We start from the raw sequence: 26182 nt of genomic DNA on the forward strand, positions 1-26182 counted from the left end.
AAGGACTCCAAAGAGGGGCTGCTTTAAATGGCGGCCGCTCGAGCGCTGCTGCTGCTGGCACCAACAAAGCCCAGCCCCCTTCCTCCTCTAGGCAGGGCGGGGAGAACCCAGGAGGAGGGAGGGAGGAGGCGGTGGCGCCGTCGGAGGGAGAGGGAAAGAACACACGCACTGGCGATCCATGCGACAATTCCTGGACAGTCCACGGGCCAGATCCAGAAGGCAATTGGGCCTGATCCGGCCCACGGACCTTAGTTTGCCTACCCATGATTTAGTGTTTGGGAGCAGGGAGGGAGCCAGAAGTCCCCTGGCTCCCTGAGGCTTTTCGTTCCTGAGGGGGAGGCTCAGGCTGCATGGGTTGTTTCTTCTAATTGGTGAAAGGTTAAGTACCTGTGGTCCCATCATGGGACGGATGGATGCTAGAAAACAAAGCAGCAAAGCCACCCCTCTGCCTAGGGTGCTCACTAGCTGCTGCTAGGAATAGATGCTGCTATGCCTTTTAGACATTCAGCTGCCGTCCTTGGGTGACCGGTGCAGCTGTGAACCAGGTGCAAAGGCCTTTCCGCAGGATACTGCCACGCGCTTTTGGGGAAACAAAGTTAATACCACTCCAGCACCACCTAGACGCAGCAATGCTTCTGAAGAGAGCAGGGTTAGAACAGGATGCCAAATACAGTCGTACCTTGGAAGTCAAACGGAAACCATTCCGGAAGTCCGTTCGACTTCCAAGACGTTGAAAAACCAAATTGCAGCTTCTGATTGGCTGCAGGAAGTTCCTGCAGCCAATCAGAAGCCGTGGAAGCCCCATCAGACATTCGGGTTCCAAAAGAGCCTTTGCAAACTGGAACAATCACTTCTGGGTTAGCGGTGCTTAGGAGCCAAAACGTCTGAGTTCCAGGGCGTTCGGTATCCAAGGTACGACTGTCCATAAGTCATACAGGAGCCAACTCTTAGGGGCCCAATAAAATATTTGAGGGGGCTGGGCCCCACAAAGTTGATGGGCATTCCCATTCAAATAGTGTGTGTGCACTGTGTCATGTGATTGATTATGTGGGGCGGGGCTTACCTGGGCTTACCCCACAATATTTTAAGTTGGCACCCTTGGTAAATCACCTGTGGCTTGGGAAGCTATGACTTCTACTCTTCCTCCAGCATGGAAACATCTATATATCTCTCTGAATTTTATTTTTAAATATAATATGGTAGGGATGCCATCCTTCCTATGAAAACTTCCTGCCTCCCACTGGAACTAGATGGGGACTCAAGTAAAGAAATAAATAAAACTAACTGACCAATTGTGTCACACATAACTCGGTCCTGTCCCCATCACACATAAAGCCTGCCCCCCTAAAATAAATCCTGGCCATGCCCAGGTCAGGGCTAGCACCTTCTTAATACTAAGAGGAGGGAAATCCACAAGGGATATAGATTTTGAAAATGGGCAGAAGTGGGAGGGGGGTTGAGTGAACTTTTTAAGAAAATCCTTTCCAGCAAGATTTTCACAGGCCTTTTACTTGTTCGACCCCATTGTCCTCCTCAAGCAGGGCCTCCTTTCCTGGCATTTCGCTGTGTATCAGGTGGCGATGAGGGAAGTTGTCTATGGAAAGGAGCTCCTAGCCAGCCGCCATATGCAGCTGTCGGAACAGGAAGCTCTATATAGAGGCAGCTTCCTTCCTCTTTAGGTTATTTGTGGAAGGTGTGCAGCATGTGCAAGAGGGGGAGGCCCTTGAACAGAGCAGCAGGACAACGGAGGCGTTTTTGGAGACCACGCGTAGCTTAGGACTTGCGCAAATGACTTAGAGGGGTGGTCATACCGTAGACTTTATCATATCACAGAATTGGAAGGGACCACAATTGTCATCTAGTCCAACACAATGCAATTCGGGAATCTTTTGCCCAACATGGGGTTTGAACCCACAACCATGAGATTAAGGGTCTTGTGTTCCCGGGCCTGGGATTCTCAGCTATCATACAAAGACCTCTGCTAGTCTAACTACAGTTCCTCTTCCTCCAGATCTTTGCATCCTTTGGAGACCAGCTCTGTCTTCCCCCTCCTCTTGGAATGTTACCCAAAACGGCCCATTGTCTGTGGCTAGACCACCCCATGGAAGATGTTCCAGCCCTGCCAAGACCCTCCTGACTGCCTTGACTTCTAAACGGCACTCAGCTTCCATTTCCGCACATGCAGCCGCTGGGGCCCACAGCCACTCCTCCCCCCCCCCAAAAAAACCCCTCAGGATACTGTTTTTGTTCCAGAGTTGTAGGTGAAGAGAGTATTAGAACTAGAGCTCTTGCTAAAAAGGGAAGAGAAAATTGGGGAGAGGGGGATCTGAGGAGCTGCCGGTCATCCATTGGACAGAGCAGAGAAAGGATTAGGGGAGAAGGTTTCCTCTTCTTGAAGGGCACCTGCTTGGTATGTAGAAGGGCCCAGGTTCAGTCCTCGGCATCTGCATGTAACGCTGGGAATTTCCATTGCCTGAAACCTTGCAGCATTCTACCAGTCAGCGTGGACAGTATTGAACTAGATGTACCAATGATTCTGGCTGAGTACGAAGGCCGCTGCTTTCTATCTTCTACTGCTCTCCTAATTTAGAGGGAGCGGGGAGAAAAGGGCTTCCAACTTCCATTACTTCACCAAAGATGGGGATTGTGCCCTGTGAGCATATCCAACTAACCCTTTCCTTTTGCCCCTTTTGCCCGTGAATCCTTCACGCTAAGCTACAGCGAGCAGAGCACGCAAAGTTGGAGCTTCCCACATTTCACAAGGCCCCCTGAAACCTGCAACTTGTCGTCTTCTGTTTCAGGTGCGGAGCATGGGAAAGGGAAGACAGCCACAGGCAATGTTGCGCTGGTTCTGAAACGTAGCCTCTATCGCTTTAATCCTGGGTACATCAGTGTCGCACCCTCCCGGGAGCTGTGCATTAGGGTGCTGCTTCTAAGGTTAGACAGATTAAGACTATGGGAAACAGGGCAACAGGTCCCCACCCCTCCTTCCCAGCAAGGTCCTTTTCCACGGAGGAAGATGGGGGTATATTACCATGCCTCTGGAGTCCAGGTGGGAACACTCAACTTTCCCCTCCCCGCCAAATACCCCACCTCTGTGTCCGCTCTGAGCTGGCTCGGCTACCGTGGCGGAAGCTAGAGCATCTATGGTGCTACTCAGCAAGTGGCACAGCGTCAGTACTCCCAGAGGGTGGCCCGGGGCAGGGTGTCGGCATCGGCGCGCAGGGTCCCGGCTTGGTCTCCGCGGAGGTATTTGCCGTTCTTCCCTTTGATGGCCACCCGGCTGCACTCACGGAACTCAAAGTAGAAATCCTCCGACATCTCGCCGTCGCTGCAGACGGTGCCATTGGTGGCCACATACCAGAACTTGCCACCGAGGCCTAGGAGCATCAAAGGAGCAGGTGTCAGTGGGAGATAATAATAATAATAATAATAATAATAATAATAATAATAATAATAATTTATTTATATCCCGCCCTTCCCAGCCGAAGCCGGGCTCAGAGCAGCTAACAACAGTAAAATGATACAACATTCTAAAATTATTTCATTATAAAATCAGTTCAAATCAGATTAATGGCAACCATTGAGCTAGAGTTCTGTGAAGATTGCCAAAGGAGGGGGTCAGGCTGTGCCCTGGCCAAAGGCCAGGCGGAACAGCTCTGTCTTGCGGGCCCTGCAGAAAGATGTCAAGTCCCGCAGGGCCCTAGTCTCTTGTGACAGAGCATTCCACTAGATTGGGGCCACAGCCGAAAAAGCCCCGGGTCTGGTTGAGGCCAGCCTAACCTCTCTGTGGCCCAGGACCTCCAAGATGTTTTTGTTTGAAGACCGTAAGGTTCTCCGTGGGACATACCAGGAGAGGTGGTCCCGTAGGTACGAGGGTCCTAGGCCGTATAGGGCTTTAAAGGTTAAAAGCTTGCATGTAATTGAGCACATAGAGGCACCACCACCTCCCTCCTTCTCTTAAAGGTGCATGGGATTGAAGTTTGTGGCAGGTAGTGATCCGTTTGGGGGACAAATCTGAAGTTCTAGGAAAGGAAGGATAGAACAGGGATGTGGAACATGTGGCCTTGCTGATGTATCTGGGCTCCCAATGCCCATCATCCCTTGGCCACAGGTTCCTTAAAAGAGCTGCTGAGCCATAACTGGTCCAGTCATCCACACACACACGCACACATGACTGAGACCACAGCAAAGAACTGGCCGAACCATATCATGCTACCTGGTGCAGAGCAAAGCAAGCCAAGCTGGGCTGCAGGGGAAGTCCAAGCAAATACAGCGAAAAAGCAGGGTCCTTGGCCCTTGGATCTGTAACAGTGGGGCTCTTCCCGTTGCAAATGTGGCCACCCCCCAGGTCCACATGGAAGCAGTCCCACATTGCCAACTACTTGTGAGGCTCCCCATGTGTCTACAATCCCGAATCACAGCATGATAAAAGGCCATAAGCGCTTTTATTAATTTTGAGACTGTTCTAGGCACTTTAGGGAAAAACATAAATTCTGAGGGCCCACCCATTTGCTGTTCTGGTGCCCTCCCCAGTCATGGCATCTGAGTGGCTGGGCTTGCTACCACTCTTCTTGCACTCAGGGGAATTTTACTGTTAAGGAAACACTGCAGCTGCAGCTTCTAGAGTGCACACTTTCTAGAGTGTGGCTGCTTGTCATCAATGACCAGCAAAATCCCCAGACTTTTGCCTAGCAGTCTATTGCTTAAACAGCACCACTGCCCAATCCTCACTGGGCTGTTTTTCACCCCCTACACCCGCATAAATACATATTTATTTGGGTACTCCTGCAAACCTTGGGGTTCCCCCCCCCCGCCTGATGATACTTTTCTGGCCTCACACCCAGAGTTTGTTATAGGATGGCAATGGCAATGGGTTCTAATGGTGAGGTTCAAGTTCTCCAAATGGTAGGAACTGCTTTGCACAAATAGCTTACTGTGGTAGTGCATGGGGGGATCTGACTTTGCAGTCAGTTGGAACATAGGAACTTGCCTTATACAGAGATAGGCCGTTGGGTCCACCTACCTCATTATTGTCTACATTAGCCAGCAGAAGCTCTCCAGGATTTTAGGTGGAAGTTGGAGGGGCTGCATTCACAGCTGGGAAACAAATGTTCTCGTAGCATCCCTCCGACATATGGTCCAAAATTCTTTCACTGTGTGATGAGCTCCCTCCCCAGCTCCCAGTTTGCAGCCAGTTAGTTAGTTACCTTTGATCTGGTAAGCGCCGTCGTTGAAGATGATCTGGAAGACATCATAGACGGAACGGTTGGCGTCTAGCAAGTTGGAGTTGCGGTGGTAGCACACGAAGCCATGAGCCCCGCGAAGGACCAGGATGGGCCGGTTGATCAGCTTGAGAACAAATTCCTCATCCTCCCCTGTAGTCAGATAACTGTAGGTCAGTGAGTTCGGAAGCTAATGTGACTGTGATGAGCTAGGGATCCAAAACGTGCATTTGTGAATACATTTGCATCAAACTTCAGCCCGAGTGAGTCCAGGATTGCTCTCCCAGCCACATATGTGCTTTCAGTAGCCTGAATTTGCAGATCTCCAGCTAAGATTTTTGCTTTTCAGTAGGAGTTCTGTAAGCAGGATCAGTCCGCTTTCAATTCCCCCTTCCAGTTAAGTCTCTGAGGTTACAACTGGGCTTCATCCTACTTCTGCAAGCTCCTTGCCATTATTGATCCTAAGAGTTGCAAATGCGGAAGAATCCTGGACAAACTATGTCATTGATTACGTGTTATTTTGAAACTGCTCTGGCATCACCTTAGTGCTCTCCTCCTGCTTTGGCATACTGAATTGGCATCTGCAGCTGAAGCCAGAGTCCGACCGGAGTGGCCTTCCTACTATTGGGCTCATCTCAGGTGCACTTGGAAGCCATTCAGCTTTAAGCTGCACTGACAGCTGTGTCACTTTCAGTAGGACTTTGGTGGTCTTTTTTTGACATCTAGCTATACCCACCTGACTTGCAAGGTGTGCCTGAGGACCTTACAGTTGCTTAGGATAGGACCATCTTAGTTGGCCTACTGCTGCTCCCTCCCCACTTCCAGTCAAGTAACTTCCAGTTTCAATCTTGGTTGGCCTGTGCTCTAGCAAAAGGGACTTCCTCCCAACTGCCCTGCAAACTCTTCATTTTGTTTGTTCTCAATATAGCCTCCTCTGAAACTGCTCAATATCTGCGCAGCCTTTTCTCCGCTCTCAGCTTCTGACTGTCCCAGCCACAAAGCCTCAGCTATACTTGTAATATATTCCATTAGCTCATTCATTGTGATCTTGCCCCACAATGTTCCAGTTTCCATATAACACAGATTTAGATACTCTCCTGATGCCCATCGAGCATGGTTTTGGCTCGCCTACCTCTTCCAGCCACCATTCTCAATAAGGAAGCTGCAGCAAACAGCGGAAGATGAGCAGCTTTATTGACAACACACAGACTGTGGTCCTTGGTTTATCACTTTTAAAGGTTAAAGGACCTCTGACAGTTAAGTCCAGTTGCGAACGACTCTAGGGTTGTGGCGCTCATCTTGCTTTACTGGCTGAGGGAGCTGATGTTTGTCCGCAGACAGTTTTTCTGGGTCATGTAACCAGCATGACTAAGCCGCTTCTGGCGAAACCAGAGCAGCGCACAGAAACGCCATTTACCTTCCTGCCAGAATGGTACCTATTTATCTACTTGCACTTTGACATGCTTTCGAACTGCTAGCTTGGCAGGAGCAGGGACCGAACAATGGGAGCTCACCCTGTCGTGGGAATTCGAAAAGCCAACCTTCTGATCGGCAAGCCCAAGGCTCAGTGGTTTACACCACAGCGCCACCTGCGTCCCTTTATCAGGTTTAGGCCCCCGTAATTGAGGCAATGGCATCCCATTGTAAGACTTACCCACTGCATCACTGACAGCTGCCAGTTGTCCATTCTTCTTGGTGCAGATATATTTGCCATTGCGAGCTTTGAGGGCTACCCGGCGTCCACGCCACTCCATATCAAACATGGTGCTAGCAGATCTGCGGGAACAAAGCAAGGGGGGGGGGAGCACTGGTCAGATAATGAATGATCATTTTGCTCTTTCTTCCCTATTGTGTATTTAACATACAGAGAGTGCAGCCCTACACACACTTGCATGGGCGTAGGTCTTGCTGAAATCAACAGGGTTTTGTGCACAGGACACCACATTGTGTAGCAGGTGCAACAAATTGCCACTCTCCCCCATTAGGTTGCTGGCGGGGGGCGGGAAGGAATACCTGGGGGGAAATGGGGAGTGGTTCCTTGACTGGAAGAACTTGTAAGCCTGGTTCTGGTAATTCCTAAGCTACGAATACGCTGAGAGGCACCCTGCTCCATCATTCGCAGTGTGTGACTGCCTGGTGAATCTCAGGGTTCTAATAAAGACCAAAACAGATCCCACAAGTCTGTCCACCCGAAGTTTAGAATCTGCAGATAATTCTGAGCTAGATGGACCAATAGTCTAGCTCAGTGCAAAGCAGCTTCCTAGGTTCCCCTAACTGCTTGAAGTTACTGACAATGGCAGTCCTCCCTCTCTCTCTTACATTCCACTTCTGTCGCTAAAGGGGCTGCTATAGGAATAGAGGACACACAGCAAATTACCCTGGGCAAGTGCACCAGGGCTGAGGACGCCTGCCTTGTCTGTGACCATCTAGTTCTTCAACTGGTGAGTTGGGTCCCACTGACTAGTGGCTTGCGCAGCCAACCTAAGATGGGTCACAACCGCTGTAGAGATGTACTATCAAAAATTTAGTAGTGAGCTATGTTTCCTATTTTGCAGTATTATTTGTTTCTTATAAGTATGTTTCAAAAAATTCAGCAGTGAGTCCCAAACTCCGTGTTTGAGCTGACAGTGGGTCCCAGGTCTGGAAAAAGCTTGCAAACATCCTAATTTAGCCTGGTTTTGTATGCACACTTTTGCCTGAGACTCGCTAGCTACCCTTGGGAGATGCTGCTCTGCTGCCTTCCCAGTTGGTATCAACGTTGGTGCCGTACTGAACATTATCCTGGATTATCCTGCCTTCTCTGAATGGCTATGCTGTTCACTTCCAGGTCCCTGATTCTCAAACATATGTGCAAATTCTTGTATGTCTGCAATGCTGTGCCCAAACCATGCTTTTCCTTTCCAGACACACAAAAGGAAGTGTTGATGGACATTTGTTTAGGCAACTGTATTTGCCTGAAGTCCTGCTTGGGGGCAAACCAGAGCCACTGGCTTGCTGCTGTGAAAAATGGCCTGCAGGAACAGATAGCCCCTGATCTGACTCAGGAGAGGTCTTCTATGTGCTTATGCACCCATCACTCCTTCCCAGAAGCCCTGTTCTAAATCTTGCATCTGTTCTCTCCATGCCCTGGCTCTCCTTCTGCTATGTCTAGCCAAAACTGCCATCAGACTTCCAAGGCCCCAAATGCTCTAGGGCCCCATTAGTGACATGAGGACATAACCTAACTCACACTTCTGTGGCCGTGGCCTGAATTCCCCCATGCGACACCAAGGTCCAGTAGTTGCCCGTGTTGGAATGGAAGATGCACTTCTTGGTTTCTTTATCAATCTGTATCTGGAAGGTTTCGTGGTGTGTCTCTTCATCCTGATTGGCCGAGACGTTAACACCTAGTAGGAAGAAAGGACATATTTTCATATTGTTTAGATCCATCGTGCTCCACTGTCAGGCATGAGACCAGATACGAAAACCTGTGAGAAGGGTTCAAGCAGAGGTCCATCTTAGAATCATAGAATTGTAAAGTTGGAAGGGACCCTGAGGATCATACAGTCCAACCCCCTGCAATATGTTGCTGTCCCATACGGGGATCAAACCTGCAATCTTGGTGTTATCAATACCACACTCTAACCAAACTGAACCATCTAGTTGAAGGCGTTCAGGCTTCAGACTCACAAAAGAGAGATGGAGAAGGTGTAACTAATTATTGGGGGTGGGGGGAGGAAAGAAAAAGTAAATATATGGTTCATTAATTATGGACAGCCCCATAAAATGTGAGTTACAACCAACAGTAAAATCTGAGAATACGAACAACAGAAAAACAACAACACTCTTCCAATATTTTCGCCTTAAGGGTCACGCTAAATGTGACTCTGTTCACAAAAATAGCAATTACATGAATTAAAAACAAAAACCCAAGTAAATAGGTGTGGGTGGTTGATCCAGATCAAGACCACAGCAATGGGCAATAGGTTAAATCCCTATCCCTCCCACCAGAGTCACTTTTGAGATTGAGGGCCTTATACATAGGAGCCGTCTCCTAGGGGCCAAGGAGGCTTTGGGCCCCCGCCCCAATAAAATACTTGAGGAGGCCAGCCCCTCAAGTTGATGGGCACTGCCATTCAATGGTGTGTGTGCACCGCATCATGTAATTGATTATGAGGAGCAGGACTTACCTGGGCCCACCCCCCAATATTTTATTCAAGTTGGCACCCCTATATAGAGGTGGGGGGAAACATTCACACAATTGCTGCTTGAATGGTGTCATGTTTAGTTTGGGGCCCCCAACTTTGCTGCCTTGTGGTGCTGCTGTTGGTCATCACATCCTTGCTAGCATTCCATAAGGCTTAGGGCACTACACAGATAGCAGGGCTTTATCTCATTCACCCTCACAAAAGCCCTGAGATGTGTGTGACTCACTTTCATTCCATTGTGATGGGGATCTGCAGTAGAGATATACTGTAATTATTTTCTCTAAGCCACTAGGTTAAGTCCACCGCAAAAGCTAAACTTTAATCCAGGTCCAATATCCTATATGCTAATAGCAAATTCATTCTCCAAGTGACGGTGCTTATGCAGCCAAAATTCATAAGAGGAAGGAATCGGTAATAGGCTTGAGGAATCCCGAAGTTTGCAGAAATACAAATTAAGGAGGGGAGGGAAAGAACCTCAAAGAATCTAATCAGGGCTGAGAGTGCTCAGTTGGCATAGAATGCTGAGTGTTTGTTTAGGGGTGGGGAAATTGAAAACTGGGAGAGGATGGAACGGAAAGGGTATGGCTGGCTGGAACACTGAACAGGCACACTCCACGCCGCCGTACTTTGTTGCAGGTCCCTGGTTCTGTCTACTGGACAACGCCAAATAGAAGACAGGTTTGTAGTTTTCAAGTGCCTCTCACTGATTTGATTGTCATAGTTGGCACTTGGATTTGTCTCCTGATTGGCTAGAAACCAATTGGACATGTCATTATCTAGTTCTTAACATTTTGTTGGCAAGCATGGGCAGGAAACCACCCAAGAAAACACTCCACTATTCCCTGGTCAGCTCTATCCAGCTCGGGCCTGAGCCTTGTCTATACCACCTCAAATGCAGCCTCCCTACGAACTGCCTAATTTTTTTGATTTATTAGCCATAGGTGTGTGATTCACAGAACTTGCTTAGTCAATTCCCCATGAAGCTCACTGCTGGCAGTCAGATCACCAAAGAGTGACTGCAGGCGATTGATTAAGATCTCTCAATCTCTCTCTTGCAACCTTCCTCCCCGCCCCCACCTCATGAATTACTCTTCCCCCTCCCCCTCTCTGAAACTAAATGTGATCTGCAATTGTTTTAAAGCTCCAGTTGGGAAGCTCCAATTATATTTTTCCCCCCAGAACAGCAGTACTGTAGTGGGAAAATTCCCCAATGCTCTGATCAAAACCATAGCTTCCATAGCTGCTTCAAAGTAAAAGCCGAAACATCAAGAGACTCCTGAATCGGTTTCAGCTTTCCTATGCATGCAATGTACATTCACATACTCTGCAAGCCTATTCTTGACCTGTTCTTTCTTTCTTTCTTTTAAGTCCTTGTTCATCTGGCTATAGCGCCACAGTCAGGCTGGCTGGGATGTTGGGCCATTCCTCAACCTGCACTGATTATTTCCAGGAGGCAATTTCATCCTGGGACCAGAGATTTTGCAGGTCTGTGATCTTTGTCAAAAAAAAAAAAAAAAGGCCTAATGCGAGCGCTATGCTTTGCTGTCAGCTGCTTCACCCAGGACTGGTTTTGTCCTCCTACCAGATTTGTGACGTAATTTATGATTCCAACAAGAGGCAAGTAAGAGGAACTTATCTCTTTAGTATCCCCTGTGCCTATTGTTTTAAACGTATGAGGAGCCTAAGGAAATCAGAGGGAAAGAACTAAGCAGCACGTACCACAATCTCTGAAGTAAATAAATTGCCATAAAGCTGACAAACCAATGAGCTAACATTAACAAATTTATTCAAATCAAAGGGGTGGTGGAATCTTCAACGATAAATCAAACATTTCCACACACCCTGGCTTTGTCTGTAGCAAAAGGATAGATGATGTCATTTCTCCAAAGATGGCATACATACATTGATTTCCTCACAGAAATGACACTGTAAGGAAGATAATGTTAACAGCAGGAGAACTAAGGCCAGGGCTATGCATATGCACCAGCAACAATGCTGGATTGGGTCTGCCGATGCAACCACACAGTCCAAGCCTTGCCTGGTTCCTGACCTCACCTTCTCAGTATGCAGAGCTGATGCTACTGCTGGCTAGTTATTGTTGTGGCTTCACCCCACCAGACACTATGCTTCTAAGATACAGATACTGGCCCAAGGTCACCCAGTGAGTTCCATGCAGAGCCGGGGAAATAGCAGCCTAAATATATATATATATATGAGGGACAAAAGTGTTATGAACCTAATGGTTCATCCAACCCTGGTTTTCTTTCCACCAGCCCCTTCAGCCACCACACTTGCAACGTTAGCATGACGGCTCAGCACTCACCAGGGTTAGGGATCCTCCTGGCATGGTAAAAGTATACAATACAGGTAAGGCTAAACTGGTTTAAATGAGAAGCCACATGGGTAAGTCTTCTCCCTTGCCTGGCATTTAATCAGCTCTTACCTCTGCAACACAGGTCTTTTCAAGTGGATTGTATGATCCACCATAACCGGCTCCTCAGGAGCACACACAGCTGACCAGTGGTTCACTCCTCTCTCTCTCTCTCCTTCCAAATTCCTAGGAATTTTGGTGGGATACTAAATATCCCCCCCACACACAGATCAAAGCACATAACTTGTATTTTAATAACTTTTTTCATTCAGCACCAGTATCATAATCAAAACCAGCACCTTATTATGAAAATCTCAGGCTGCAAGTTAGGCCACTGAGGAATAACTCTTTTAATTTGTTCATTTTTAGAAAAAAAGAAATAGACTGTGTTAGTCCCTGTTATGAAAATCATGGGCCCTCAGCAAAAGCCTTGTTTACCTGCTTGACAATCTGACCCTGGTGAAAAAACTCTGTCATTAGTAAAAATAACTAAATCATGTGAAGGACCATGCATAAACCTATACTCTCCAACATTTCTCCGATGAAAATAGAGATATCTCATTCCATAATGATAAATTTACTATTTATACCCCATACATCCTACTGGGTTGCCCCAGTAACTCTGGGCAGCTACCAACATATATAAAAACATAATAAAACATTAAACATAAAAAATATCCCTATACAGGATTGCCTTCAGATGGCATGAGGGTTGGATAACTCCATACTCCCCAACATTTCTCCAATGAAAATAGGGACATCCTAAGGAAAAGTGGGACATTCTGGGATCAAATCAGAAACTGGGACGGCTTCTCTAAATTGGGGATGTCCTTGGAAAACAGGGACATTTGGAGAGTCTGTAAACCCTTTTCTGTGGACCACCTAAATGGAGCTTACAGACCACCAGTGGTCCATGGATCACAGTTTGAAAACCTCACAGTTTGACAATTGTACTTTCTCCTGATTGCCTTGGGAGTGTTGCCTTGGGGAAGGGAAAAGTCATGATTACTCATTGTGTGTGTGTGTCTACTGATATGACACACAGAGAGTCAAAGGTAACTTGTACGTATGTGGTGATTGTGGGATCCACAATCTTATCACTTTTTAAAACGAATGTCACTCACATAGAGACAGGAAGATGGGACTTCCCAGGGCCAGCCTCACCATAAGGCACTCTTGAGGTGGCCGCCTCAGACATCAAATGCTGAGGGAGCAAAACTGTGTGCCATGTGGCATACCCAGTGAGTATCCCCTAGACTAGCTTGCTGCTTTCAAGTGCAGTAGAGGCCTCTGCCCCTGAGTTGAAGCAGGATTCAAATGCCCGCCTATTCAGCTTTTACACACAATCAGCTTTCGTACACAGAAGGGGGTAGCACTCATCCTTTGCCACAGGCAGAAAAACATATTGGGCTGGTCATAACATCTTCCTTGGAATCCTCTGCCTGAGTCAGTTTTGCTGCTTCGCATTGTGCTGCCTTTGTCTGCAGGGTTTCATTTACCAACAGACTCCACAGCCAACCTTAGTGGGGCAAGCTACATTTTCTCGATGCATCCCATAAGCACCAGCCATGGTCAAGTCCACTGTATAGCTTTCTCCATCCTGATGCTCTCCAAATGCTTGGGAGTACATCTTCCATAATCACCAGCCAGCGCGGCCAATGGTCAGGGATGATGGGAGTTGTAGTCCAACAACATCTGGGAGGGTTCCATATTGGGGAAGGCTGGTGTGGTGGACCCCTCCAGGCAAACTACTTTTGATTAGATTCCTCAGTGCAAGGAACCATATACCTGGAGGGAAGGTATTCATCAGAATCTCCACACAAACTCTTGTCAAACAGGTTACAATTGACAAGGAAGATGGCTAACCCTCCAAGCTGAAGGGGCACTAACGATCCCTGCTAAAATTATGCCCACCTCACTGAGCCATAGGCACCCCCTTCTCACACTCCTGCGTTGCTAGCAAATCCTCCAACAATCACTTTAATTATCCTCATTAATCTGATTGCTGTTGTTTCCATCTGGCTGACACACAAGCCCCCTATTAATAACTTGCCAGCCAATGTCACCAGCTCCTAAGTGGCTTGGAACAGGCAAAGGAGGTCTGTGAGCCTCTGTGTTGGCTGTTGCTCATTGCCAGCAAAGCAACTCTCTTGCCAACATACTGATATCTCTGGCATCCCACCATCCCAATGGGTATGACCAGACCTGGCAAAAATGCAGAGGGAAGGCTGTGGCTAGTATCTATAGGGCCAAGTGGGATGAGATTGTAATAGTTTGACAATATAATATTAACCCTAGCAGAAGAGACTAGCTTCTGGGCCTGTCAGCCACATCCAAGCTCTTCCCGCCGGAGGGTAGTGATAAACATTGCTGGGTTTCATCAGCATAAGACAGGTTATGACTGAACTTAAATGTGGGATAATCCTATTCAAAGAGATGAAGTGGCTGGTTGGAACAGCTGGCGGGGGGGGACTGGGGCAAAGGGGATCGGAGGCTGGGATTAAAGAGATACAGAGGGAACCATTTAGGAATTCGCAAGCACATCCTGTGGGTAGCTTCAAATCATTCAAGTTGAAGAGCCAGTGCAGACCAAAGTGCAGTTGATTAATCCCCGTAAGTAGCTGCTCTTGTAATTGGCCTACTCATATGAGCGGCAAAGCTTCTGAAATGGGGACACAACACAACAATAAACCCAACCCCCTCCATATAATCTATGGAGGTTAGCCACTACAACAAGGACCCATATGTTGGTTTTGCAAGTATAGGAGTTTTGTTTTGTTTTTAATTGAACATATTAGAGTTTCTGAAATAAGAGGTCACTGACGGTGACAATGGACTAAAAATGAAACACCAATATGCTGAAGAAGAGTTGAATGCTGCAGCAGCCTACTAGGGGAGTTGCCAATGAATTAAAAAAAAGTCACAAAACAGCAGAGAAGAATTGGCCTCACTCATCACCAGCAACGTCACGGTCCCTATTCAAAAGGTATCTGCAAGAGGATATCTGCTTGATCAATGCAAGAGACTACCTGGTCCGACCTTTCGTTACCCACAGTGGCCAGTCAGATGCTTCTAGGAAGCCTGCAAGTAGACTATGAAGAAAATAACCCCTGCCACTTGTTTCTCACTCCCCAGACAGTCCACACCAACTAGTATCAGTGGCAGCCACTTTGGTGGGGCAGAACCGACACAGACACTGCTGCAGCTTACTATATCAATTTTGCTTTCAGGTCACTTTCTGTTCCTTTTGTCTCTCATCTCTCTCTGACCTCACAACTCTACATTCCCCATCACCCCTACCATGTTTACCAATGCAGGGTGATACTTCATGCATCTGATGAAATGGTCTGTGGCTCCTGAAAGCTTATGCCACAATAAATGCGTTCGTTTTTTTAAGGTCCACAATACTCTCTGCTATTTTTAGAACTGCCTTACATGCATTTGCCTAATCCTCTTTGTAAAGCTGTCTAAACTAGTGCTCATTGACACATAGTGTGGCAGCGAATGTGGCCTAGGACACGCAAGAAGACACACCGTGGAAAGCATGCAAGATTAGAAGTGGGCACGTTGGCCATAGGAAGACGACTGCTTTCCCAGAGACAAAAAGCTGCATTTTAGGAGTTGAAGAAAAGCAAAAGCCACTTGGGTTCCATGCTATGAATGCATAACAAGTATGCTCTACTTTTGTTTCGCCATAAGCAGATGGTCTGGTGAGGCCCATTGCTTTATATACAACTGTGCACGTTCAGTTTTAAGAGGAATACACGCCACAGCAACTTCTACGTAGGGTCAGCTACATCTGTGTTCACACACACCCATGAACCAGAAGACATTTTTAGGCTAAAGTGGAAAGGACGATTGGTTCAAGAAAGCATGGCTATACTGTACTGTAAACAGCCTATTAAATGACCTAGGGAGGAGGGGAAATAATAAAGTTTCTTTTGATGATCATGGTGGGATTGATTGATTGGGGGCATTCACTTGTTTCAGCTTCTCCACACACGTTATCTCAGATCCTTCTCAACACTTCGCAACCACCCTTCAAAGCTAAGGCGTGTCCGCAGGGGTGTTATGTCCATATTGCAGATGAGTAGCTGAGGCTTAGAAAGAGCGGCTTGCCAAAGAACATAGAGCCTAGTGGTAAATTCATTACTGAGGAGAGGTTGGAAACGACAACTTCCTGACTAACAGCTTACAGTGAAATTTCCCCCTCCCTCAAGATAACAGGTGGGAAAGAACCTTATTAATTTCTGCAGAGCGATAAGCCCTATTTTTGCAGTTTGATGTATGACATTTTGGGCCACAAAGTAAAAAAGTTCCCTTCCCTCACAGGACTTGGATTTCCCCCTTCCCCTTCTTTCGTTGGGTTACGGACGGAATGGCCTTTCAAGCTTGACCGGAAGATCAAGTTATACAGTGATCTTTGGGACTTTTCGTTCATGGGAGACTGGGTAGCTCCTCTTTCCCCCAGAAATTGGCATAGGCCAGGTTGCTATGGTAACGGACACAAGCCCTTTGGCAGTGTGGCATTTCCTGTTGCCACCTGTTACTCACTCAGCTCCCATCTGGTTGGTTTATGTACCGCTAGGGTTTGTTTGCCCATCGCATGACTCCTAAGCTAGCTGAGGAAGAATACAATGAAGTGGGTCATCTTGAGGAAATCAGACTGCATCATCTGATTTTCATACAACATGCAAATACATGTACAGTTCATTTCAAAAGCGCTCGTTGGCTGTTGTAGAAGCTGAAGATCTTCCTTCTTAAGCTTTAAATAAAGCAATTTTTCTCCAGTTGATGACCACTGACCACTGGTGTCTTCTTCGGATCATTTAATTCATTAAGGATTGAAACACACACGACTGCAACCTTTTTGCTGGCAAAACGTATTTACCCAAATTTTAAAGTTGAGGAAAAACATGCAATACACACCGAATCCCCTCCTTTACCTCAGAAACAAAGCAATCTCCTGAATATTTGCCTCCACAATGCCCAAAGAAAGAAAAGGGAGAGCGCAACATGTTGTTGTTTTTCCAGAAACAGCCACCTTTGAGCCTTTGAGGTATCTAGAGTCTTACCACACAATGCAAGTTTTAAATTTCTAGTACAGTTCCCTTTTCAGAATATGGGTTTCTATTTGATTTTAAATTAAAGTTCCTGTCCTCATGACCCTCATGATTCCACACAGAGAAAAATGTAAAATGAGGGTGGTATTTGTCATAGTTTTGGAGTTCATATCAGGACAGAGTGAAAATGAAAAATTTCAGGACATACGTTTCTTGGCCCTTGGATGACCAGGCAAAATTCCTTCTTCTGCTAAGCTGTTAATAAAGGGTACAGAAGCACTGTTCTCTTTTGCATCTGGACACCCTAGAGGCCCCCTATTCCTTGTTTTTTCCATATTTAGGTCCATATTTGAAATCCCATAGCACTTACATGTGAGTAAGTCCCACAGAATGCATATCTCTGAGTAGATATAAATAAATTTGCACTGTGCTTAATCCCCTCCACATTTTCCCACTCATATTCCAAATTCAAAAAAGGTAACCGGAAGAAAATACAAAGGTACTTTATATAGATATAAAATCAAATTGCACTCCATTGTCACAGCTGACAATCACTGTTGTTAAAGGGGCCCCTATAAGAGCCAGTTCAAAAGTTGACAGCCTTAACCTGCTTCTGAATTGGGGCATTTAATAGCCAGCAGAACATCAGAAGACTGATGGACTAGAATCATCTCCCAGAGCTTGGACTCTTAAAAACAGCATTGAAAAGAAGAAGGGTCCATATCCGATCACTTTTCTCTGGGGCAAGAGGAGTGGCTTCTGGGTGAGTATGCTTAAATCAGTCTTTTTTCCTCTGGTTGGGGATTTTTGATTATGATTATTATTATTATTATTATTATTATTATTATTATTATTAAAAAGGCTAATTATCAATGCCAGGCAATGTGAATTTTAAATTTGCATTTATTTAAATGAATTAACATGCAAACATCTGGTAACTCCGCGGGGAAGCTAAGAAAATAATTACGCTAATCACTGTGAGAGAAGAGGCCCATACTGCATTACAGTAATGAAGGCCAGATAAGCAACTAAGGGCAGGAATACAGTGGATTAGCTGCCCACCTAACACAGTTCAAACACACTTTTGTAAAACAGGACAAAAGGGGTATATTAAACAATGGCCAAAGGTGCAGTTTCCCCACTCTTTTAATGCAGAGTTAATCCAAACAAGCTGTTGTGTAGATAGGAAAGCCGATTCGGACATGGGGCTACAAGTGGTTGGGGTGGGGTGGGTGTTGTGCAGTCCCCAGTAAAGACCAAGTGTGCAGCCTGGGCTTGGTGCTGTCTATGGAAGCACAAATGACTGTGGCTGGTTTTTACCTACTGCACTCTTATTTAGAGAAAACAGACCTTGCCTCCATCAAACATCCAGGCTAGACTACTGCAGTGTGTTCTATGGGGTGCTGCCCTGGAAGACAACCCAGAAACCTCTGCTGGTATTCAGGGTGTCTTTTGAGGGTAGACATTTAGACCATATTATATACCAATACTGTGCCAGCTTGCCGGAGCATTTCCAGGCCAGATTCCAAATGTTAGCTTTGAGTTCTAGAGCCGTAAACCAGGTGGGGTCACTAACGTGGTGCCCACAAGCAAACATGGAACTCACAAACACCTTCCGTGGTGTTTCCCCTCCCTCTGCTGAAATTAGACTTGGAAGAAGCAGGATATTGTAGCCCATAAGCTAGGCTGCAATATGTGCTTAGTTGCAGTGTGTATGTGAGGCCCACAACAGGTTTCTCTCGTTTGCCTATGTATGTGCCCAAAGGGTCCCCAAATGTTGGCAACCTATGTCTTAAATAGCCCAGGACCCGGTTATGTGAAGGGCCATGTAACAGTCTAGGCCTTAAGATCAGACTGCCAACACTGCCTGGAGATGGCCCCATAAGGAAGTATATAAATATTTTACACAAATAAAGATCAGATAGGTTGTGTACACACCATACATTTAAAGCATACGCACACACACAAAAAGAATAATGGGAAATACAGTTTGCCCTATGCTGAGCTACAATTCCCAGCACCCTTAACAAACTACAGTTCCCAGGATACTTGGGGGTGTGTGCTTTAAATGAATGGTATATAAGCAGGTGTGCACCAGATATAGGGCCTTTTCAGTGGTGGCTTACCGGAACTATCTTCCAAGGGATTTGTAACTGGCCCTGTCAGGGCCAACCTTGAAAAAACATTTGAAGAACCATCTGTTCTGATTGGCTTTTAATTAAGATTATTTTATTAAGGTAGCTGCTCTCTCAGAGTGTTGGTTTTAGGCTGTTAGTTATTGGAGATTGTTATTGGAGATTTTAACTCTTTCTATGTTGGGCCGTGTATTATTTTAAAGATTAGTTAATTTATAGTAACTGAATGCTAGTTGTTTGCTATTGTGCTGGTCAAAATTTGCGTTATATATGTTATTTTATTTGAATTGCCTTTTTATCTGGTATATATTTGCATGCCACCTGGAGAGGACATAGCCCTGCAAGGCAGCCTAAAACCCTTTAAATGAAAATAAATTTAAAAATAGAAATAAATGAACATGTGGGCTGGGAATTCTAAACAACGTCGGCGCTTCGGAAATGAAGCCGATGGAGACCTGCCCATCAGTTTGTCTTCATGTCACAAAAAAGTTTCAGCTATTTAATTTCTTCCTGCCAGGCTGCTTTGAAGGCACAGGATCAGGACCAGCTTTTCTTCAAAAGAACACAACCCTAGTTTCAGAGTACAGAAGCAGAGTGTGATTACTCCAGATCGATTTGCTTCACCTGATTCATTTGTCTTCCATCTTTTTATCCCTCTTCTTACTGGCTCACAGCCTGGTACACGAAGCCAGTAAAACTTTCCCTGTCGTGAAGATAGTGATGAGGAAAGCTTGACTTGCTTAAGTTTGTGTGAGAACCCTGTTGGAGGCACGGGAGCTGGGTTAGCATAAACAGGGCACAGCCTTTTCTGTTTTCAACAGGCAGTTGGTGTTGCAATTAGGCAAATGGGTTGGGAGGGTGATTCTTTGGTTATCATTAGGTGTAGTGTCAAGGTTTGCATGTGGCCTTCCAAATCCTGTGGTGGCGCTTGAAGAAGGAGAGAGGAAACGAAGGAAGAGAATGGATGGATAAAGGGAAGAGACGTGGGCGCTTGTGTACACCTGTGGTAGAGGGGGAAGAGAGAAAATGAAAGGATGGTGGATGAATAAAGGAGAGGGCGAGGGAGGGAGAGAGAATTTTTGCATTGGCCTCACCTGCCACCTGCAATAGGCATCCTCCAGCCCTAATTGAACAAGACCCTCAACCCTGGAAAGGTTGCCTCCCTGTGTTAAAAGCTATAGTCCGTGGCCACTATAATCACCCAAAGGTGCCACAGGTCAAGAAAAAAGCATGGTGCAATGGTTAGAGTGGTGGACTAGGACCTGGAAGACCTGGGTTGAAATCCCCACTCAGCCATGAAACTCATAGGGTCACCTTGGGCCAGTCACTGTCTCTCAGCCTAACCTACCTCATAGAGGATGAAATGAGGGAGGAAGAGAACCATGAACACCACCTCAATATCCTTGGAAGATCAAGGTGGTATATAAATGCAATAAATAATGAAAATAAACAGGAGACCACAGTTAGTTTTCTCTTAGATGCATGGGAAGAATTAGTTATGGGGGAATAGCCTTCTCCCTCTGGAAAGAATTTCAGAACAGGGGGGGACAAACAAACCTTGGAGAAAGAATATTTTCTCAACATGAAACCATCACTCTGTAGCACCTTCAGACATTTGGGACATAGCTTTGTTGGGGATTGCTGCTGCTCTTTTGTTTGGGGGCTGATTGAAATGTGGTCCTTAAGGGCCAGTTCTGGAGCCATGTGGGAAAGATGTAAGGTTGGAGTTGCCTTTTGTTCTTTACCCATAAGGCCTTTCGGAGTGCCACTGATCTCTGGGCGGGGGGGGGGTCGCCTAGAATGGTTCACTGAAGAGCATTTCCTAGAAATGCTGGGGTAGGACATGGGAATTGTAGGAATGGGCAACTACAGCTGTGCATGTGAACAGCCCCTTCAGGGACACTGGGCAGATGTTTGATGGACGGCACTGAAAGCAACCTAGGAAGAATGAAAGAGACCTGGCTGCACTGACTGATAGGAAGAAGGTTATAAAATTGATTATAATTTTTTAATACCAAGGACGGCAGTAGATGATGGAATCCAAGTGCCATTGCCTAATTGTGTTGAAGGAAGTTAAATGTAACGAGCACATCATCTGTCCACACGCCACTCAGATTAATAGTTGTTGCTGGAGAGAGCTTGTAAAAATCTCAATCCATTCCAGCAGGGCCACTCTCTGGTGTGCATGCACAGAATCAAAGGCCTGTAAATTCACATGAGTGTCATTCTTGCTAAAGGGCTGCCAGACCCACTGGCTTATCTATGGAGCCACCATGCCAGTATTAGCAAAATCACAGGAGAGTGGGTTCTGCATCTGTCCCTGTGCCCCATCCTTTGAATATAAGACAGAGCCTGCAACTGTTCTTGTTTCTTAAGCAGCAGGGATGCCTGCTGACATACTGATTATCATGTGGACTAGAAGTACTTCCAATCTGACACGCTGCCATAGAAGCAGTAGCAAAACATACAGAGCAAAGCAGACGTTCCTCTTCTCCACCGGCGCCACTACACTTGTCCTTGACTTTCAGACCCTGCACTCATCTCTTCCCCACAACATCTTCCTAGATCCTTATCTGTGCAAATGAGCACAACGCATCTGCCCTGTACTAGAAACGGATATTGACTTGATGAAGACCAGCAAGGAACCATAATAGACGCCATGAGACACATCTTTCCTTCCCTATCCAAGCATGAGGATTAGGAAGGCAGCTCCTGAAGCAATGGAGCATCGGGAAACTGATGGTGGCAACTACCATCATCAACTCCCCCCACCATATGCATTCAGTGAGTCACCTGTGGCTAAGAACAAGCATATTACCATTGTACAAAGCGGACGAAAAAACAAGTCACCCATATTATGGCTATGGAGCTAGGAGGGGAGAGGAGTATTCCCTGGCTATGCGTAGTCCCACAAAGCAGAAAGGCAATGGATTTACCTTGCCGGATGGAGACATATCTGCCGTTGGAGGCCACGAAAACTACTTGCGGGTGGCTCTCTTCCAGATCAAAGAGTTCATCTTTGCCCGGCTTGGAGCTCCTGCCAGATTTTAGAGTGCCAGTAGGTCCCATGGGCGCCAGGTATTTCCCATCGCAATCCTTGAAGGCCAGCTTGCCCGCCTTGAATTCCAGGGTGTAGCCCGCGCGGGGGTCAGGCTCCTTGACCAGAGTGCCATCGTTGCGCAGGTAGCGGTTGTCACAGGTTCTCAGGCAGTACTTCTTGTTCTGGAAGGTGAGGGTGATGAGCGAGTCCACACCCCAAGGGATGTTGCTGTCGGTGGAGATCTCGTCCTCCTGAGCGCTGAGGTGTGCATACCTTCTCCTGCTCACACTCAAGAGGTTGGCCTGGGGGTGGATAGCCAAGTGCACAGCCCAGAGCTCCGTTTCTGTGATGGTCTGGGCAAAGCAGGACAACCTGTCTTCGGAACCGCCAAAGAAACGCTTGTAGGGTTCCGACTGGAGCGCCCAACGCCCATCCGACTGGGTGACAATGACAAAACGCCCATCACCTCCCGGCTTCTCGGCTTCACACGAGACCTTGCCGTCCTTGTCGGCAGATAAGTACCTACCTAGGTGGCTCTTCAGGAAGACCACGGAGCTGTCTCCGTCCTGCTCCAGGGTCCATATCTGCTTCCTTTTCAGGCTGGGTGCCGAGGCGTTGACCTTGTAGCCAAAGCTCTCTGCTGTCAGGTACCTGTTGTCAGAGTTAATCAAGCCAAACTGGATCTTCAGAAGCTGGTGGATCCCATTCGTTGGCATCTTCTGTCCGGACAGCAGATATAGTCCCAAGGACTGGGGTGGGCGCCTAAGGTCTTCCCAGTCCTTCGTCGGAGGTACGGAAACGTGCACGCTCACATAGGCACAGCCGAGCGAGCCGAGCGATCTGGATTAGTGCAAACGAACCTTACACCTCAGTCAAAGACCCAATGACGTGCACCTGCCCCAGTTCCCAGTCTCTTTCTCTCTCTCTGTGTGTGTGCACCAGCTCTTCCTACATTTAATCTTCTGCCCGTAAAGCCAATCTCGTTTGGCTGCCTCGTCCCCCCTGCTGGCAGTGCTGCTGCCTCCTGCGTGGCTCACACTGACCTCTTCCTCCTCCTCATCTTCTCCAGCGTGGCGAGGGGGTGGGGTGCGGATGGAGAGGAGAGAATGCTCAGAAAAAAATGTACATGCTTAAGCACCCGCAGCCTTGCTTAATTAGCGCAGCTAGGATTACAAAGATTTCAATGAGCTGCCGGCCTCCTGTAACCAATAGTGGGGCTTCTACAGAAGCCACAAAGAAGGGAGGGGGGCTTTGACAGGCTACACAATGGCCTTTTGATGAGACCTATTCTTCCGCTCCGGCCTGCTCTCTGCGCTTGTAGTGCTCTGCACTGTATCTGTGTCTCTTGTTTGCGTTGTCTCCCTTCTTCTAAGGCTTGATCCACCCCAAACGCCTTTCTATCCCACCGCTAAGGCCAAAACGCTCAAGCGGCAACTCAATCTGCCGCCTCTCCCTGGTGGAGGATTTATTTTTCTTAGCGCCGCTTTGGTTAACGTTACCATGGGCTCTCTGATTCCATGCGGCAGGTCACCTCCAAGCCGAGAGTGCCTGCCTGGCCCAGCCTCTAATCTCCTTAACAATTAGCTGGGCATTTCTATTAGTGTAAACCTTTCATCCTCCTTTGGCCCCTTTGCCTCCATCTGTTCCGTAACCCCAAATCCACAGCTCTGTCAAAAGGATAACAGTGGCCTGGCCCCCCTAGGAAACCGATGGGGCGGCCTAGCTGAGAGGCCTAGCTCAGAATCGAACCAGGGTGGGAAGAAGGGAGGCTGGGCCTGCAGCTCAGATAAATGCAACTTGAAAGAATGGGGATGGATTTAGACCCAGCAAGTTGGAATCTGCTGAAGCAGAAGTTGTTGAATGACAGAGGTGAAAGCCACCCAGAATAGCTTGGCTGTCCTAGCTGCCTCTGTAGACAACAGCAAGGCCTGCTCTGCTCTCCTCCACCACCCGCCGCTGCCATGACTTCAGAACAGATACTTTTTAAGATCCTTCCATCTAGCCAGAGAGAGAGAGTTGCTAACATATGGGAGGGTTGGGTTGACAATACCACAGTTGACAGTTAGCAAAAATAGGGTTGGGGAAAACATGCCGGCAGATGGCGAAGGCCCAGTGGTTCTTATGAAACAGGCAGCAGCGAGATCCCAAATGATCAGAATAAATCTGACCCACAAAATGCACCACTGCTCTCTGTGTCCCCAACTAAGGCTGCTGTCCTATGTTCACTGAGCCCCATTTAACACAGTGGGACATATGTCTGAGTAAACATGCAAGTCACGCTGTGCAAGGAACAACTTGTTTGGATCCGCTGACTTTCCTTCTGTTGATGGCTTTCCCGACTCCATCGTCGCTCTGCAGTCTCTTGAAAATCTGCCTCTGGGACTTTAAGTGACATTGAGGGGCATGGTGTCTGGATGCAAAAGTGGCCAGGGCACCTGCAACTTTAATAGTTGTGTAGAAGAGGGGATTTTAGCAGGGGCAGATTGCATTACATAGCTATTAAAGGTGCAGAAGTCCTGCCTGCTTTTACATTTGGCTACCCTTATTGAGAATGTTGTGGATATGGTGCGGGGGCGCTGCAGATGAAGGAGGCTGCAGACATCGCCTCCATCATTGCGGCAAGAGAGATTTGCCCAAGGGAAGCCTAACAGGTTCCTTGTTTGAATGAGAAGTCTAAGAACTGCATCCTGGCATGGGGGCTCTTCCAGCTGCCATCAGCACCAGCCAGCATAGTCAGTAGTTAACGTCCAATACAGGTTCCCTATCCCTAGTTAAAAATTATGTGCTGAAGAAATGTTTGATCAGGTACACATGTGACGTAGGGTAAGGCCCAAGACAACTTTCCTTAGCCACGGGGAAGAGAGAAGGTGAAAGGGGGAAATTCGCTACAGAGGCTTTGTGAAGGTGGGAGGAAGCAGGTCAGAAAAAAAACCCCACATGCTGGGCTGTCTTAAGCATATGCGGCACCAGGGGGCAAAGATCTGCCCGGTGCCCCCCTCCCAGTTGCCCAGACCCAGGCACGCAGGAGGGTGTAACCGGCCAGCCGCCTCAGCGTCTCACTGGCTCGGTCGCTCCCAAAGTTGCGGTGCAGAGCAGAAGAGCCCACTGCAGTGCTCCAACCAACGGGCGGGCTCTTCCCCAGACTCAACTCTCGGGCCCCGGACTCTCAGCCCGACGCTCCTGAGAGCCCAGCGCCTGGGTGCCCCACACCCCTAGCCCCTATGGGTAAGATGGCCCTGCCCACATGAAACCTAGGAGAACAGACTGCACTCACCGTACTATTGGGGACTGCAGATATAATGCAACTCATGAGGTAAACATTTTTGTCATTGGTCAATTGCCCCCCAAAATTCACCAGAATGGGAAACTGGTCAAACATTTGTTAAAAGGGGACTCCAAATTTTGTCTCAACCCTACCTGATACATCAGTGCTAGAGATGGCATGGGGAGACCTTCTTCATTCCCATAAGGCCCAATACATTCCTGTTAATTTGCTCATCTCCTCCATCAAGTTTGCCTTATTCCTCTCTACCCATCCTAGCTTAGAAGTGTCTTACAATCCGAGTCTTCATTCCACCTCCTGGCTGCTGGATAGAGGAAGTCAGTTATTGTCTTCAGTAGCCTGCAAGGGTATTGATTTCTCCCTTTTGTGCTGGAACAAACAGGAAGCTTGCCCTGCACGTGTGAACCTGGTGTCCACAGAATCAACCTCCCACTGTAGCTGGGAAGCCCTTTGTTTTCGATGAGTGGAGAGTTCCTTCACTTCTGCTTGAAGGAAACCACAGATATTTCCGCTAGCACAGCCTGTTTCCGTCTCTTAATAGGATATCTTTCTCTCCCGTCCAGCGAAGTCAAAATATGTAAAAAGCTGCCACATGTTCTGTTATGTCTCTCTGTTTTGTTTTGTTTTGTTTTGTTTTGTTTTGTTTTGTTTTGTTTTGTTTTGTTTTGTTTTGTTTTGTTTTGTTTTGTTTTGTTTTGTTTTGATAGTGGGTCAAAAAAAACAATGAAAAATGAGAAGGATTTCAACACCCCCCCCCAAGCCTATGTGATAACAGCCCTTTCCTTTAAGCTAATGAGTACAACAAGGTCAAGGGAATCTGAACAGCCTTTGATTCAAGAAAGAGCACCTTTCCCCCTCTGAACTGTTGTATTTATAAT

General features: G+C 47.2%; 1 protein-coding gene across 1 annotated transcript; it reads right to left on the reverse strand.

Moving 5' to 3' along the window:
* Positions 1–1666: 1666 nt before the first annotated feature.
* FSCN2 (fascin actin-bundling protein 2, retinal) lies at positions 1667–24536 on the reverse strand. The gene is made up of 5 exons (XM_081849783.1): positions 21918–24536; positions 8455–8611; positions 6880–7001; positions 5211–5378; positions 1667–3380 (listed from the first exon to the last, which is right to left on the reverse strand). Exons 1-5 carry the CDS (start codon positions 22735–22737, stop codon positions 3175–3177), a joined length of 1473 nt encoding a protein of 490 aa, XP_081705909.1. The 5' UTR covers positions 22738–24536; the 3' UTR covers positions 1667–3174.
* Between the last annotated feature and the right edge of the window lie 1646 nt (positions 24537–26182).

The sequence above is a fragment of the Podarcis erhardii genome (assembly GCF_964252035.2).
Source record: "Podarcis erhardii genome assembly, chromosome: 2".
Lineage (NCBI taxonomy): Eukaryota > Metazoa > Chordata > Lepidosauria > Squamata > Lacertidae > Podarcis > Podarcis erhardii.